At 51.9% G+C, this 12686-nt stretch overlaps 5 protein-coding genes across 5 annotated transcripts; 3 read left to right on the forward strand and 2 right to left on the reverse strand.

The window, feature by feature from the left end:
- Positions 1–1388: 1388 nt before the first annotated feature.
- PG997_012860 (uncharacterized protein) lies at positions 1389–3122 on the forward strand (the record flags this gene model as incomplete). Its single annotated transcript, XM_066817174.1, has 1 exon — positions 1389–3122. The coding sequence occupies one exon, from the start codon at positions 1389–1391 to the stop codon at positions 3120–3122; it is 1734 nt and encodes a 577-aa protein (XP_066662866.1).
- A 470-nt stretch (positions 3123–3592) lies between these two features.
- PG997_012861 (uncharacterized protein) lies at positions 3593–4543 on the reverse strand (the record flags this gene model as incomplete). Its single annotated transcript, XM_066817175.1, has 4 exons — positions 3593–3706; positions 3775–3834; positions 3908–4219; positions 4514–4543. 4 exons carry the CDS (start codon positions 4541–4543, stop codon positions 3593–3595), a joined length of 516 nt encoding a protein of 171 aa, XP_066662867.1.
- Positions 4544–5430: 887 nt separating this feature from the next.
- On the reverse strand, positions 5431–6247 carry PG997_012862 (ER-associated proteolytic system protein; the record flags this gene model as incomplete). The annotated part of the gene is made up of 2 exons (XM_066817176.1): positions 5431–5991; positions 6065–6247. The coding sequence occupies 2 exons, from the start codon at positions 6245–6247 to the stop codon at positions 5431–5433; spliced, it is 744 nt and encodes a 247-aa protein (XP_066662868.1).
- Positions 6248–7378: 1131 nt separating this feature from the next.
- Positions 7379–7944, forward strand: PG997_012863 (histone H3-like centromeric protein cse-4; the record flags this gene model as incomplete). The annotated part of the gene is made up of 3 exons (XM_066817177.1): positions 7379–7481; positions 7544–7668; positions 7729–7944. The coding sequence occupies 3 exons, from the start codon at positions 7379–7381 to the stop codon at positions 7942–7944; spliced, it is 444 nt and encodes a 147-aa protein (XP_066662869.1).
- A 1073-nt stretch (positions 7945–9017) lies between these two features.
- On the forward strand, positions 9018–12469 carry PG997_012864 (uncharacterized protein; the record flags this gene model as incomplete). Its single annotated transcript, XM_066817178.1, has 3 exons — positions 9018–11298; positions 11349–11451; positions 11512–12469. The coding sequence occupies 3 exons, from the start codon at positions 9018–9020 to the stop codon at positions 12467–12469; spliced, it is 3342 nt and encodes a 1113-aa protein (XP_066662870.1).
- Between the last annotated feature and the right edge of the window lie 217 nt (positions 12470–12686).

Raw genomic sequence — 12686 nt, forward strand, 5'->3', positions numbered from 1 at the left:
TTCATATCTCTTCGTCTTTTCGTCCATCGCATTATTGCAAGGCAAAATTACCCCGCAGTAATCATTTAGTCACCCTTTTCGCGCGACTTTTCATGTTCGTGAAGCTCAACTTGGTCATGCCATCGCATTTTGGTTGTTTCGTCAACCCAAATGGGGAACAAGACAACCTTGATCAACCCCACTCACATCCAATCCAGCACCCTATTGATCCAGTACGTTGTTCCTGTTTAAGTATCGAAATAAGAAAATGAAAATTATTTATTAAGCACTTCTTAAAATTAAAAGATGTTCGGAAAATGAAGTATATCCTTCCAAGATTTCATTTGTCGCATTGGTTTGGAGGGAATGCTGCTGCGGTTTTCATGTGGCGTATTGGTTGGAGGAAATGCCACTACAAGTCTAAATGGAACATACCTCAGAATGAGCCCGCAGAGCCGCATCGTCAAGCGGTGGGTAGTGGGCGCGGGTGTGTGGCTCATAATTTGATGTGGCTCAACGATTGATGTATTTGATGGTCAAGATGCTGAGGTTGATTAGACGTACGTACTTCGAGCCGCTGATTGACTTGATCACCTGCACGTGACTGCGCGTGCGCTCATGTTAACGCTCTCGTGCCAAAATCAGGATCCATTCAGCGTGACGAGATATTGCTGCATTGAGTGGCACGGTTCCTCACAGGCAATGTTAATGAAGACAACCCTTCGCCCATATCTCGCTATCAGGACAGTCGCATGAGCCACACCTCGTCTCTGCTTGATTGAAAGAGACATCCCTACGAGTCGCTGTTACCACACCATCCGTCGCCTGAGTTGCGCAACCTTGTACCGAATCGAGCACACCAGCGCATGGGTTGTTAGTGCTTCTACATCTACTTCTTTTCTTCTACCTTGTACAGCTAGGTAATTTATATTTGTTCGAGGACGATATGCCCCCCAAAAGAAAGAGACAGGCGCGATTGGCATTCGAGCCAACCAATGCATTAAGCTCGCCCGATCAACACCTGCCTCCCGCCAGAATACGGTATTCAACCCAGCCCGTCATGCCGTCACGCTCGTCGCCGTTGAAGCCGGTGAGCTTGAAGCGTCCCCACGGCACTCAACAAACAATCGGCGAAGCTACGGGTATGTCCATTATTTGTTACTTCGCCTTCTTTCAGGTTGACTCCAACTGTGACTGTTTCAATTGATCATTCCGTTGAATTGATCTTTGTCTTTTTCACCTCCCCACATCTTCATCATTTTGGTACGCATTTACACAAACAATCACCCCAAAGTGAGATGCTATTGGATACAGTCATCCCACTCCAGACCCTGCCTGTGATTTTCCATCTGCACCTTTGCCATCTTGCGCCCATTCCCCAACCTGTTAGGCCAAATTCTTACCACAAGATGCGAACAGGCAAAGGCAAGGCTAGCGCCAGTCAGCCGGCTGCCAGCTTTATGCCCAGATTTGCAGGCAGCCAACGTCGCGCCCCCGTTGATTCATCCGATGAGGAGGCCGCTGCCGAAGGTGTGGTTTTGCACGATAGCTCCGGTGATGAAGATGAACTGCCATCTCTCGAGAATATCCCACCGCCACGCTCTTCTCAGTCAGTGTCAACGAGACTGAAGCGCACTGTGTTGTCTGATGATGATGATGAAGAGGAAGAGGATGATGAGGATGACCAGCCTATCCCTCCCAGTTCGTCGCGACGTCGCGCTCCCGTCATCAACCTGGACTCCAATGAAGGAAGTGAGGACGAAGATGACGATGTGCCTGTACCTCCCAGCTCATCTCGACGTCGCGCTCGTATGATCAATCTGGACTCTGACGAAGATGACGAGCTGGTTGTTTTGTCTCCGGCAAAGAGGAGAAAGATCGGTCATAGTTCGCAGCGACGCCGATCTAGCAGCGGTGGAAGCTCATCAGATGATCATCCCAGTCCCAGCAAATCTCCTACCAAGTCGGCGAGGAAACTTGTCGCCAAAAAAGGTAGATTGAGCCAACACCCAGCTTCATCGCCAACCAAGCGGCCCAAGGGCCATCGAAGCGACAAGCAGAAGAAGATGGAGCTTCTCAGACGCCGAAGAGCTGGTGAAAAGATTGATCAACTCACATCGTCGGAATCGGAGGATGATGGTGAGAAACGTGGACTCTACGACACAGATAGTGACGAAGGAATGCAAGCTTTGAAGGAGTTTGATGACGACGATGAAGAGGTGGACGTTGAGGCAGAGATTCCGCAACCTTCGAAGAAGTCCAAAAAGTTCAAAAAGTCGAAGTCCGCCAAGAAAGCGCGTGAACAAGGCAGCGACGAGGAGAAGGACAGTGACATGGACTCTTTCATCGAGTCAGACGAAGATGGTCCTCTTGGCGCACCCGACATCGCCATTCCCCTGGAGTTCACTGCACAAGCGACCATGCCGTTGAAGGACCAGTTTCCTTATGTAGTGGAATGGTTGGTGCATAATCGAATCAACCCTCGTTTCGGCCGTGAAGACCCCATTTATGCCAACGCATGGCGCAAGCTCGACGATGAGGTTCGTGGCTTGGCCTCTTCCAAATTCACCAGCTCGGCGTGGAAGCCCGAATTCTACCGCACTCTTCGCGGCCGACCCAAGATTGATACCTACGAAATGGACGCTGGCGATGCGGGCAAGTATGAGACTTGCGAGGCGTGCGGCCGTAGTGGACACCCAGCAACTTGGCGCATTGAATTTCAAGGCTCACCATATCGGAAAGAAACTCTGGACGAAATCGAGTCCGATTCGGATTCCGACAGCGATGAGGATGACGATCACGCCTCGGTCGACTCGCAAGGCAACTCACTCCCTCCGACCAACAAGCAGTGGGTCGTGGGGTCGACTTGCTGCAGCAATGCCGAGACAGCACACAGTCTACTGCACTGGAAGTACGCGCTGAAGGAGTGGGTCGAGGACCGGCTCGAGCGCGACGGTTGGATGAAGCCAGACAAGCTTAAGGAGCGCGAGAAGCTGAAACACAAGAAGCGCAATAAGCTAGCCAACAAGATCGTCGATAGTTGGCGTGAGTCAGGTGTCGTGAAAGCTCTCTATGGCGACTTCAAACAGAACCTTGAGAACGCCCGGAACAAGACGACTACGGGACGTGGTCGCTGGCGTTAGGATTTAAACTAGGGCCTTGCGCGAAAGGGTTGACAGCGGCCTAGGGTAGGCGAGTGTTATGAAGTATGAACCAGCACAGTATCGGTTTTTTTGGCAGGGGAATTTATGGTCAGTGGTAGGCGGTGATATTATTTTCAGGCATGGCATGGCGTCACATCCAGGGGAATCGACAGGACGATGCGTTGGACGCGGTAACTACACCCCATCAACTTTGACTTGGTAGTTGGCCTGGTTGCGAAGTATTTGATACAGGATAGGGGGCAGGCACACATTCGTAATAGATCATTCATTCTGAGAGAACAGAGCATGCTATTCGGTCAGACAAGTTGCATAAGTAATATTGTCTCAGATCTCATTCAGACCATGGTGGACGATAATCAACTTGATACCAGCTTCAGCTGGTAATACGAAAACGCAACGCCCTTGCATGTTTTCATCGCTGCAACCATCGTCGGAGCAGTCCCACGCTCTCAGCTGTACTGCCGTACATATTCCTTGCGATGCTGGTTCTCTTCCAACTCGTCGCTTCGGTTCAAGGGCGTCCACTTGGGCTCATCCTTGAACAGACGCATGGCCTGGATATACTGCAAAAGTGTTAGACACGAAAGTTCAATGATCCTTAACCCCGTTTTCTAATTCTAGTGGCACTTACGTTGCTCTCACTCGTGGTGAACCTGTGGTAAATACCAGGGGGCAAGATTATCAGGTCGCCCTGTATGTGATATGCATTAGTCATTGTCGCCTCCTCACTGGACTTCGAAGAGGAGAAGGAAGAATCTTGTTACCTTCTCGAGATAGATGCGCATCCACTCGTCGCCGCGGCTGCGGACGTCGAAGTAGCCGGCGCCGTCGCGGATGTAGCGGATCTCCTCGTCCTCGTGCAGGTGCTCGGAGAAGAAGCTCTTGACCTTGTCCTCGTAGACGTCGCCCATCTTCTCGGGGCTCACGGTGATCTCGTCGCGGTTGCGGTACCCGCGCTCCTCGGCCAGCTGGTCCACCGTCGCCAGCGTCGGGTGCCGCGAGTACGTCACGCCCACGGCGGCCAGCTCGGCCTCGCTCAGGGCGCGGCCGCTGTCGTGGGGGAGGCGCTGGTCGCCCTGGTGGTGGTGGTCATGGTTAGATTAGCTGCGGACCAAAGACAGAGGGAAGAATAGGTTGGGTTTAGCGAAGGGGGGGGAAACGATATATGCGAGACCATTCGACGTCTCAAACATAGGCGAAAGTGGAGATTGGAAGGGGGTTTCGCCATGATGATGAGATGAGTATCTCACGATGTGCGCAAAGGGTCACAGCGTGAGTGGGCTGAAGTTGCGCCGCGAAATGTGACGATGCGGGGTTTGTTTGGATGTTCAACTCTCTCTCATCGTTCGTTCGTTTTTCTCCCGACTTACCTCGACATTGTCATACCAGTAGGCCTTCATCTTGGAGGTGTTTTTCTGTAATCTTGGGCAATTAAATCACTAGATCAACGAATCGTTGGGAATAAAAACAAGATTATGAATTTTCGGATTTATTTCACATGAAAAACAGTGATCGTCTCATCTTGATATACTACTGCCTACCACCCCCAACCTACCGGGCCAGAAGAAAAGAGAGACCCTGAGAATAGTGCTTGCATATTGCCCCGCCTGAGCACGACATTAGCGCTGATTCAATCGGCTGGTGACGTCGGTGGGGCAGTTATGAAGCCAGGCAGGCATCAATGCCACTGACTGGGCGGATAATTGTCAGCATCGTCTAGGTATACCTACATGTATCCAAGGTAGGTAGGTATTCAACGCGGAAATGTCAAACATTACCGGAGTTTCTGGCAGATATCGCTGATATATTTACATCAGCTGCACCTCTTGCGAAACGGCGACCAGCACTAAAGCAACAAACGTCTGAGTTGCGACAGCGGTATCCTTGATCAAACTGTTGTTGCCAAAGTGCCTAGGCCGTTGAAAATGTAATAAGGTGATGCTGCTTTTCGTTATCACTTCACGCATTTTACCCGGCGACAGTTTTGAGTCTGATGAGTTTCCGGCTCGATGATACGCGCGATGGACAGCAGAGAGGAGCAGCAGGCACGATACGGTAGAGAACCCAACTCTGTAATTCATGTATTCCATTGTAATTATGTAACCCACCATAAGTACAAACGAATGCGCGGCAACACTCTTCGTTCAAGCACACCGTTATTCATGTAAAGGCCAACCTTGTCTAACGCCGTAATGGATATCCCCTATGCAGTCCTTGCCATGCCTCGATATCGTCAAAGTAGAATTCAAACGCTTGCAGGAATCGAATACTGATTTGCCAAGCCCCTTTATCGGACCTCCGCAGCGGCCAGATCAGGTCCGCCCCCGACGGAAAATTCATTATCAATGGCCGTGGCGGCTTCTTCGCGCGGGCGGCCTTCAAAGATCCTGCGCCACCAGCTTGGAGGGTCCAGAGGCCTCGAGCCGTTGTGCATCGGAGGGTAGACATCCGTAAAGAAGTACCAGATGTGGCCGATCACAACGCCCATGATCTCGTCCTTGGGAATAGTCCCGTGCATAACGAGGCTGAATCCCATCAGCACCCACGGCAGGTACGGAGCGGTGAACACAAGAAGGCCCAGGAAGCTGAGTCGGGTGTCGGGATTCCGGCGCGACCAGATGTACACCATGATAGAGGACAGAGGGTGTCCGAGGAACGGCATGGCGACCAGCGGCGACAGGACGAGAAGAAAGGCCATCGAGTACATGAGCAGCCAGGAGAAATAGGCTGGCGACCGACCGGACGATTCTTCGAGGAGGCGCGAGTAGCGTTGGAGGAAGTAGACGTGGAACAGGAGGTCGAGAGAGAACGGCCCGAAGTAGAGGAATGTCGTCAACATCCGCCAATACTGTAACATAGTCGTTAGGAACTTGCGCAATACACGAGATACATGCAGAGCTTCAGTTAAGAAGAAAGCTTACCTCTCCCTTGGTGAAAACGGTGCGAACGCTATAGAACAGCTGGTATGGCGACACCATCTGGCACTGGACCAGGGCGCTCGTCAGGACAGTGGCTGTCGTCCACCAACGTGTGCATATGGGCATCTCCCAGAACCATGCCTCCAGAGGGTTGCGACCGCCATCGCCGGGGATCATTTGATCCATGATGAGTTAGTTGTCGGCGATTTAGTTGGGAGGCGTTAGGGTTAGAAAGAGGTCTCGATGTTGGTGGTGTCGCAGGTTGGGAGTGAGTTACGGAGCCTCGGCGTAGTAGATAAGACAGTCTGCGGTCAGAGTGACGGATGGGTTCGGTGGGCTCGGGGGGTGTGCTGCAGCATGGAACGAACAGCAGTCTAGAAATGCGCACAGGACATGTAAGTAGGGAGGAGGGAGTGGGCAACGATCGAAACAAAAGCAATGCAGTGCAATTGGTGCTATGTAGGTATCGAACTTCAAAGAGTGGCAATTTATCGCATCCCGTCTTCCCTGTGTTGCTCTAAATTGCAGAGAGGTGTGATCTGGCTTCTGTTGAGGCAGGATGACTGTGTTGGAAATAGTTAGCGGGCGTTGGGCCTGTTACTCAATTCAATGGTGGCCAAGTCATCGTCCGAAGTTCACTAATCGATAGCCGAAGTGGAATGATGAGGAGGAAGGTCTAAGAGGACAAGTGGAGGATAGTGGGATGATGCACAACTTCAACGTTGCTGGAATGCTGTACCATCATGGATGTTATGCAATGCATAATCCCCAAGGGGCTCAGGGAGCTGTACCAGCCACTTCAAATTTGTGGCTGCAATTAGTCAGATCCCACTCTAATCACCCGAGCTTTTCAATATAATCGAAAAGGGAAAGGTTGGGCGGGTCCTGACGCGGGAAAGCGCGTCGTTTCGTGATGCGCCCAGTTTGACGTATGGAATTCCAGTACCAGCCACTCGAATTTGTCGCCAATTCCTCCCTTTCATAAGCCCGCTCCCCTGCCAACTATCTGAAATCAGTTTTATTGTTCCTTTTCCATTTCCATTTGCATTCCGATTGCTACCATCCCATCGACGACTTCGACAGTTCCCTTCTTTTGTTTAGGGTTCGTCGAGTCTCACAAACATCATCGCAACCTCCCTGCGGGCCTGTGTTGCAACAAGCTCCATCTCTCTCGTTGTCGCATCTACTGTCGCAACTTGCGCCTGAACTTGGCGACTTTTCACCTTGGAGCGATTGGTTCGCCGAACCGTACTCTAATTTGAATTCCCTTTTTCGGATCTTTTTCTTTCATTGCCCGATAATTCGTCAACTGCATACATGAATCGAGGTTCTACCGGCGGGGGTCGGGGTCGGGGGCGTGGACGGCCGTCCGGAGGTGGCCGAGGAGGCGGTGGCGCCGGCGCTGCACCTGCAGTACAACGTAAGTTATCATGTCGTCTCCTGCGATCATACCGATTTGTTACTAATGCAGCTCTCCTCCAGCTGGTGACCCAATTCCCATTGGCAAGAAACGGCGCTACAGACCGGGTACCGTAGCCCTCAGAGAAATCAGAAGACTCCAGGGCAACACCGACCTATTAATACGGAAGCTCCCTTTTGCTCGTCTCGTAAGCTGATACCTCTCACCCACTACAGTTGATTTACGGTTACTAACATCCAATTATTAGGTGCGCGAAGTTGCTATGCAATTCCGACCCCGAGACGAAGGCATGCGATGGCAGTCACAAGCCATCATGGCCTTGCAAGAAGCGGCTGAGGCTTTCCTCGTACATCTTTTCGAAGACACCAACCTGTGTGCCATACACGCCAAGCGAGTCACGATTATGCAGAAGGACATCCAATTGGCAAGGAGAATCCGCGGTGTCTGGGGTGGCATTGGCTAAGACTCGCTTGGGGTAAGGATGGAAGAAAAAAGAAAAACTTGATACCCATACTGCTTGGCATTCAATTCCAAGCAGGCGGCGGAGTTCGGATTGCTTTTACCGTGTACAATTGTAAGGAAGGTTTTTGCGAAGGCGTTGGGGGTTACATCTGCTGAAGACTCGGCCAACGATGTCAAGCTTGTGGGTTCTAGATCGTTGCGAGCTCCATGCTTATCTGGGCTTGTACTTGCCCATGAAACATGAACCAGAGCTTTGAGAAGAAGTAATAAAACAAGCGCAACCTAGTCGGTTGGGTTGTTCAAGCAAAGATGTCTCATCCTATTTGATTGGTTTTGCTAGGTCGCATAGTGATGCATACTGGTCTCTGGTTTCTGGAGTCGTTCAACACCGAACTACTTATTTCTTTTGATTTCTTACCGCCTCATAAAGGTACGGACCCAGGTAGCGTGCGCCAAGTGACGGGCCGAAGACCGAGGACGCAGGGAAGGTGCATCGCAGACCGTTGAGAAACGGCTGGCCGGTCCTTTCGGACGGGAAGCAAAATCATCAACAATCGATATCCCATGTTGAGCCGAAGTGCGCTGCGCTGCTACCCACGGGAACCCTCCAAGCCATGCATCATTGCTGGCTCACGGGAGCTGCGGGGACCATGATCTGATAGCTACCACATTCATTGCGGCGTATATAGAAACAAGCTGGATAATCTGAGTAACAGAATCTCCCAGAGGTTAGAATACCTAAAGTGATGGAAGTATCAATATTGATCATCGTGATCCCAAGGAAGGGTAACACATGTACCCAAGTCACTTATGCCATACAGTTCTGCCGGTTTCCACCGCTCCCCCACCAAAGCTCTGAGAATTGACCCCTCGGGTCCTAGTGCCCCGCGATTTAGCGATTGACTCACAGAGGACCCAGTGTGTAGTCGAGTGGCACATCGCTTTGCTTCCAGTTTTTTCTTCCTGGGATACTAGACGTGTGCGCCGATATTAGACTTGCGAGAAAGTCCTTGATCGATGCGTCTTCCGAGTGGAGTCAGTCCCTAGTACTCACGATCAACACCCAACGAAAACATGGCGGACGCAAACAAGATCGTCGAAGGCCTTCAGAATGCCACCCTGAAGGACCTCAAGGGAACCGAGAAGCGAGATGCTCTGATTGCCATCGAGAAGAAGTACCAGCAACAATGGGAGGAGGCTGGTCTCTTCAATGCCGATGCTCCCTCGACATCTGACGTCCCCCTCAACTCCATCACCCCGGCCGAGCTTCGAGAGAAGTACCCCAAGTTCTTTGCGACCGTGGCTTTCCCCTACACAAACGGACGTCTTCACGTTGGTCACGCCTTTTCGTGGACCAAGGTCGAGTTCCACGTCGGCTATGCCCGCATGAACGGCCTCAACGTCCTGTGGCCGCAAGGATACCACTGTACCGGTCTTCCCATCAAGGCTTGCGCAGACAAGCTGGTAAAGGAGGTCGAGAAGTTCGGTAAAGAGTTCGAGAACTACAAGGAGGAAGATGAGCCAGTGGTCGAGGCTGTCGCCGCTCCTGCCAAGAAAAAACAAGGAGGATGTGACCAAGTTCACAGCAAAGAAGGGCAAGGCCAATGCCAAGGCAGTCAAGATGAAGTACCAATTCCAGATCATGCAGGCCATGGGAATTCCTCTCCAGCAGATTCACCTCTTCGCAGACCCTGCCTACTGGCTCGAATACTTCCCCCGCTGGTCAAGCACGACCTTACCAACTTCGGCTGCCGTATCGACTGGAGGAGACAATTCGTCACCACCGATGCCAACCCTTACTTCGACGGCTTCGTCCGATGGCAGATGAACCGCCTCCGAGAACTGAGCAAAATCAAGTTCGGAAAGCGACACACTATCTACTCCATCAAGGACGGCCAGCCCTGCATGGACCACGACCGAAGCGAAGGAGAGGGTGTTAACCCCCAACTCTATGTCGGCATCAAGATGCGAGTTCTCGAATTCGCCGAGAAGGCTCAGGCTCTGAAGAGCAAAGTCCCAGAGAGTGCCAAGATCTACCTTCTCCCGGCTACTCTCAGGGCAGAGACTATGTACGGACAGGTGGCCTGCTTTGTGTCGCCCAAGATCACCTATGGATTGTACAAGGCCAACGAGAACGAATACTATATCATTACAGAGAGAGCCGCTAAGAACATGGCCTACCAGGAGATCTTCGCCAAGGAAGGTGCGGTTGAGAAGGCAGCAGACGTCCTGGGCTCTGACCTGATTGGATCCCTGGTCGATGCACCTTTGAGCTTCCACAAGGATGGCGTTCGAGTCTTGCCGATGGAGTCTATTCTTGAGACCAAGGGAACTGGCGTGGTTACATGCGTTCCTTCAGATTCTCCTGATGATTTCGTCATGATTAAAGACCTCGCCAAAAAGGCGGAGTACTACGGCATTCAGAAGGAGTGGGCTGAGCTCGAGATCAAGCCTATCATCCAGACACCCACCTCTGATCTCATTGCCGAAGCCTTGGTGAAGAAGTTGAAGATCGCATCGCCCAAGGACGCGAAGCCCCTGAAGGAGGCGAAAGAGCTCGCCTACAAAGAGGGCTTCTACCAGGGACACATGCTGGTGGGAGACTTTAAGGGCGCGAAGGTAGCTGACGCGAAGCCCAAGGTGCGGCAACAACTCATTGATGCTGGCTTGGCCTTCGAGTACGCTGAACCCGAAGACAAGGTTGTCAGCAGAAGTGGAGATGAGTGCACTGTGGCGCTTATGGAGCAGTACTACATCGATTATGGTGAGGACTCGTGGCGCGAACAGGTCGTTGAGCATGTCAAGGAAGGTCTCAACACTTACTCGAACGACACGCGCAATGCTTTTGCGGGCGTTCTCGATTGGCTCAAGCAGTGGGCGTGTGCACGAACTTACGGCCTTGGCTCCCGCCTTCCTTGGGCGCCCGAGTACCTGGTAGAGAGTTTGAGTGACTCAACGGTATACATGGCCTACTACACCGTTGCTCACTACCTCCACAGCGACAACTTTGGCCGGGAGAAGGGCAAGGGCAACATTGCGCCCGAGCAGATGATCGACGAAGTCTGGGATTACATTCTTTGCCGCACCGAGCTCACCGACGAGGTCCTTGCGAAGTCCAAGATTCCCAAGGAGACCCTTGAGGCGATGCGCCGTGAATTCTCCTACTTCTACCCGTTGGATCTTCGTGGCAGCGGTAAAGATCTCATTCCCAACCACTTGACTTTCTTCTTGTACAACCATGTCGCCCTCCTGGACAAGGAGTACTGGCCTCGAGGTGTTCGAGCCAACGGTCATCTGCAACTCAACGGCGAGAAGATGTCCAAGAGCACCGGAAACTTCATGACGCTTGATGATGGTTTGTTGTTCCATCTTCCCATCTGATATTATATACTAACATGCTTCTAGTTGTGAAGAAGTATGGCGCGGATGCGTCCAGAATCGCCCTTGCTGATGCTGGTGACACTATCCAAGACTCCAACTTCGTCGAGGATGTCGCTGATAACACTATGTAAGCAACAAAGCTGGTGGCCTAACATGGTGAATGAAAGCTAATTCAAGTGCACCATAGTCTCCGACTTCACACCCTCAAGGACTGGTGCGAGGAGATGGCTCAAAGCCAGGAGCTCCGGACAGAAATGAACGACTTTGACGATCCCCTCTTCGACAACGAGATGAACGCACTCATCACTGAAGCCAAGCAGAGCTACGACGATACGAACTACAAGGCTGCCCTGAAGTCTTGCTTCTTCGACTTCGTAAACGCCAAGGATGTCTACAGAGCCGCATGTGGTGCTGCCGGTATCCCGATGAACAAGGCCATGGTCATGAAGTACATCCGACTTCAGGCTCTTTCCCTCACCCCTGTCGCTCCTCACTGGGCTGAGTACATCTGGACGGAGGTTCTCAAGGAGCCCAAGACCATTCAGCTTGCGAGGTGGCCTGAGGTTCCGGCGGCCGACCCCAAGCTTAGCGCAGCCCGTGCCTACGTCCTTACTACACAATCCAACGTGACGTCGGCCGAGTCTGCACAACTCAAGAAGCTCGCCAAGGGCAAGCAGGCCAACTTTGATCCCAAGAAGCCCAAGAAGCTCACCATCTTCTCCACAAAGTCGTTCCCCAAGTGGCAAACACAGTGTATCGATATTCTGAAGGAGACATGGGATGACAAGACCAACTCGCAGACTTGCACAGACAAGGAATTGAGTGGTCGCATCGCTAAGCTGGGCAAGATCAAGGATGCCATGCCGTTCGTTCAGCGCCTCAAGAAGCGACTCCGTGACGGAGAGCCCGCTAGCGAAGTGATGGAGCGTCAACTTGCATTCGACGAGCGCAAGACCTTGGTGCTCATGGTGCCTGCCCTGAAGAAGGCGGCTGGTCTTGCAGCAGTGAGCGTGATTGAAGTGTCAGAGGATACCAAGAAGGGAACCGATCTCCTCAACGGTGGCGAGGTGGACATCACGTCCCAAGTGGCTGAGCAGGCGGTACCTGGTCAGCCTACTTTCTTGTTCGAGAATATAGAAGCTTAGAGATCTAGGAAACCACCTTTCCCAGACAAATGAGAAGAAATACTAGACAAATATATATATTCCAGCAACCTGAACTCTTGATCGAAAGGAACGTAGACCTGGCACAGAATACATTGAAGCTCTTTGATAAAGGCCTGCTAGGAATCTAGCACAGGAAGGGCTATACCCTGCTTGCCCATGGCCATATGCGGCTTCCTTCCAATCATGTTGGATTGCA

Source organism: Apiospora hydei, assembly GCF_038363865.1.
Source record: "Apiospora hydei strain CBS 114990 chromosome Unknown utg000009l_segment0_segment0, whole genome shotgun sequence".
Classification (NCBI taxonomy): Eukaryota; Fungi; Ascomycota; class Sordariomycetes; order Amphisphaeriales; family Apiosporaceae; genus Apiospora; species Apiospora hydei.